Source organism: Colobus angolensis, unplaced genomic scaffold (genome assembly GCF_000951035.1).
Source record: "Colobus angolensis palliatus isolate OR3802 unplaced genomic scaffold, Cang.pa_1.0 Scaffold9, whole genome shotgun sequence".
Lineage (NCBI taxonomy): Eukaryota > Metazoa > Chordata > Mammalia > Primates > Cercopithecidae > Colobus > Colobus angolensis.
In genome coordinates, this window is record NW_012122931.1 from 10123290 (window position 1) to 10126828 (window position 3539).

The 3539-nt window shown below is 42.7% G+C and overlaps 2 protein-coding genes across 2 annotated transcripts in view; one reads left to right on the forward strand and one right to left on the reverse strand.

Moving 5' to 3' along the window:
• The window catches only part of HSPA5 (heat shock 70kDa protein 5 (glucose-regulated protein, 78kDa)), a 5517-nt gene extending 4273 nt beyond the window's left edge, over window positions 1-1244 (forward strand). Inside the window, exon 8 of the mRNA XM_011931383.1 lies at window positions 329-1244. Within this exon, the coding sequence (XP_011786773.1) occupies window positions 329-891 (563 nt within the window). The 3' untranslated portion in view covers window positions 892-1244. The remainder of the gene's footprint in view (window positions 1-328) is intronic.
• An 810-nt stretch (window positions 1245-2054) lies between these two features.
• The window catches only part of RABEPK (Rab9 effector protein with kelch motifs), a 32954-nt gene continuing 31469 nt past the window's right edge, over window positions 2055-3539 (reverse strand). The window contains exons 7-8 of the mRNA XM_011931382.1: window positions 3057-3206; window positions 2055-2425 (exon numbers count right to left, since the gene is read on the reverse strand). Of these exons, the coding sequence (XP_011786772.1) occupies window positions 2133-2425; window positions 3057-3206 (443 nt within the window). The 3' untranslated portion in view covers window positions 2055-2132. The remainder of the gene's footprint in view (window positions 2426-3056; window positions 3207-3539) is intronic.

The following is a 3539-nucleotide window of genomic DNA, read 5'->3' on the forward strand; positions in this document are numbered from 1 at the left end:
GCCAGGATGGTCTCGATCTCCTGACCTCGTGATCCGCCCGTCTCGGCCTCCCAAAGTGCTGGGATTACAGGCTTGAGCCACCGCGCCCGGCCCAGCATTCTTAATAATAACATCTGAGCTGGCTCCTAGAGTACAAGAAAAATGAGTTCACAGTACTTTAAAATAGATAAAATTCAGTTGAGTTTGTAACCTAACTCATTGTTAGTACTAGTTGCTGCTCCCTGTAGACCAATATGAAATTACTTTTAGCTCGATAAAACCAAAAGTGTCTAGATGTACTAATGCTTGTCAGTAACAACTAATGATTTTTTCTATATGTAACTTCTAGGTGAACGACCCCTGACAAAAGACAATCATCTTCTGGGTACATTTGACCTGACTGGAATTCCTCCTGCTCCTCGTGGGGTCCCACAGATTGAAGTCACCTTTGAGATAGATGTGAATGGTATTCTTCGAGTGACAGCTGAAGACAAGGGTACAGGGAACAAAAATAAGATCACAATTACCAATGACCAGAATCGCCTGACACCTGAAGAAATCGAAAGGATGGTTAATGATGCTGAGAAGTTTGCTGAGGAAGACAAAAAGCTCAAGGAGCGCATTGATACCAGAAATGAGTTGGAAAGCTATGCCTATTCTCTAAAGAATCAGATTGGAGATAAAGAAAAGCTGGGAGGTAAACTTTCCTCTGAAGATAAGGAGACCATGGAAAAAGCTGTAGAAGAAAAGATTGAATGGCTGGAAAGCCACCAAGATGCTGACATTGAAGACTTCAAAGCTAAGAAGAAGGAACTGGAAGAAATTGTTCAGCCAATTATCAGCAAACTCTATGGAAGTGCAGGCCCTCCCCCAACTGGTGAAGAGGATACAGCAGAAAAAGATGAGTTGTAGATACTGATCTACTAGTGCTGTAATATTGTAAATACTGGACTCAGGAACTTTCGTTAGGAAAAAATTGAGAGAACTTAAGTCTCGAATGTAATTGGAATCTTCACCTCAGAGTGGAGTTGAAAATGATATAGCCCAAGCGGCTGTTTACTGCTTTTCATTAGCAGTTGCTCACATGTCTTTGGGTGGGGGGGAGAAGAAGAATTGGCCATCTTAAAAAGTGGGTAAAAAACCTGGGTTAGGGTGTGTGTTCACCTTCAAAATGTTCTATTTAACAATTGGGTCATGTGCATCTGGTGTAGGAAGTTTTTTCTACCATAAGTGACACCAATAAATGTTTGTTATTTACACTGGTCTAATGTTTTTGCAAAGCTTCTAATTAGATCAATTATTTATTTTAGGAAATTTAAGGCTAGATTCTTGTGTGTGGGGTGAGCGGAGGGAGTGTTTGGTATGTTGGGATAAGGAAACACTTCTATTTAATGCTTCCAGGGAATTTGCTGCCTTTTTTTTTTTTTTTTTAACCCTCCTGGGTAAAAAACCCAAGTGATCCTTCCACCTCAGTCTCCCAGCTACAGGCTTGTTAGTACCATGCTCGGCTTTTGCATTAATCTAAGGAAAGGGGAGAGAAGTTAATCTACATATTTACTTAGGCAAGGGGCATTTCTTTTTTTTTTTTTTTGAGACGGAGTCTCGCTCTGTCCCCCGGGCTGGAGTACAGTGGCCGGATCTCAGCTCACTGCAACCTCCGCCTCCCGGGTTCAAGCGATTCTCCTGCCTCAGCCTCCCGAGTAGCTGGGACTACAGGCATGTGCCACCATGCCCGGCTAATTTTGTGTTTTTAGTAGAGGTGGAGTTTCTCCATGTTGGTCAGGCTGGTCTTGAACTCCTGACCTCAGGTGATCCACTGCCTCGGCCTCCCAAAGTGCTGGGATTGCAGGCGTGAGCCACCAAGCCTGGCCCAAAGCCTTTTATGTTAATATAGTAGAGGTTTTTGCATTGGGCAAAACTTACCTATCTACTACAGTTTGTAAATCGGTCACTGAAAGTCATTCCCAAGAGCTCTGAGAGGCAATATAGCAAGGTTTAGGGCACATAAGAATTACTTGTATTAGTTTCTTCACCTACCAAAGTAGGAGAAAAACAGATACATACTGCAGAAGATATTTTGGAGGTATAAAATAGCTAAGGTTTTACTTAACTATTCTGAAAGTAACTGACAGGTAATAAAAATGTGGGTTTTATTACTCAACTATAGTCACAATACAATCATCATAGATTTCCCCTTCTGTATTCATCCCACCAAACACCAAACAGAGCAGTGTATCAGTCTGGCTTTCCTCATGTGAGTCGCCACTGTGGCTCATTACTTTGTCAGCTGAATCCCCTTTCTCAGCTTCATGGTTCAGAGTGAGAGAGCTGGAATCTTCTTTCTCAGAAGCACACGTCACTGGCCATGGAATGATACACATGGAATGGTCCAATCGTCCAGGGGGTAGAAAAGAATCAAATTTAAGCAAGGTCCAATGCTGCTTTTCTATGTTGGGGAGGGAAAAGGCTTCATGTTAAGAAATTTCCAGATAGTGAAAGCCAAAATCTGAATAAAAAGTAAAGAATTTTCTAGAAATGCTCAGTGATTTACTGTAGCAGCTGAGTCCTAACAAACAGGAAGTGAAAGGAAAAAAAAAAACCTCATGGCAGCATTGCTCCTTTAATGATGTCACCCCCTACAGAGTTTTTATTTTTTTTGGATTTAGATATAGAAGAACCAAATTGGAAAACCGAAGCACTGCATCACTTTTTTTTTTTCTCTCTCTTTTTTTTTGAGACTGAGTCTCGCTCTATTGCCCAGGCTGGAGTGTAGTGGTTTGATCTCAGCTCACTACAACCTCCGCCTCCCTGGTTCAAGCAATTCCCCTGCCTCAGCCTCCCAAGTAGCTGGGACTACAGGCATGTGCCACCATGCCTGGCTAATTTTTTGTATTTTAGTAGAGACAGGGTTTCACCATGTTGGTCAGGATGGTCTTGATCTCCTGACCTCATGATCTGCCTGCTTTGGCCTCCCAAAGTGCTGGGATTAACAGGCGTGAGCCACTGTGCCCAGCCACCGCATCACTTTTCAAAGGATGTTTAGATTTGTTTAAAGATCCCCATGGACACCTGCTCACCTGTGTGATACTGGTACATTGTATCCAGTGCTCCTGCAGGAGTCATTCCACCAAAGATGTACAGGTGATTTCCCACAGCCACAGCTGAGTGGGCAGCACAGCCTGCTGGAGCTGCCCCAGTGGGACTTAGCTTCTGCCATTTCATGTTACCTGCCAAGAGAAAGAAAGAGCTTTGGCACAACATGGGCTAAGATATGCTTTCAAACTTACCTATCTACTGCAGTTTGCAAACCAATCACTGAAAGTAATAATTCACCAAGAGCTCTGAGAGGTTTCGTGCACACAAGAATTATTTGGGGAACTCTGACATGATTGGGTAGTCCAGGGAGGAAGGGAGGGAGGAGCTCAGTGATTCCCAGTATCTCAGGCGATTCAGATGCAGGCGGTCTTTGGATCACACAGAAATGTGATACAACCTTTATAATAACAGTCACCTTCAACTATTCACTATTTTTTTTTCTTTTCTTTTTTTTTTTTTTTTTT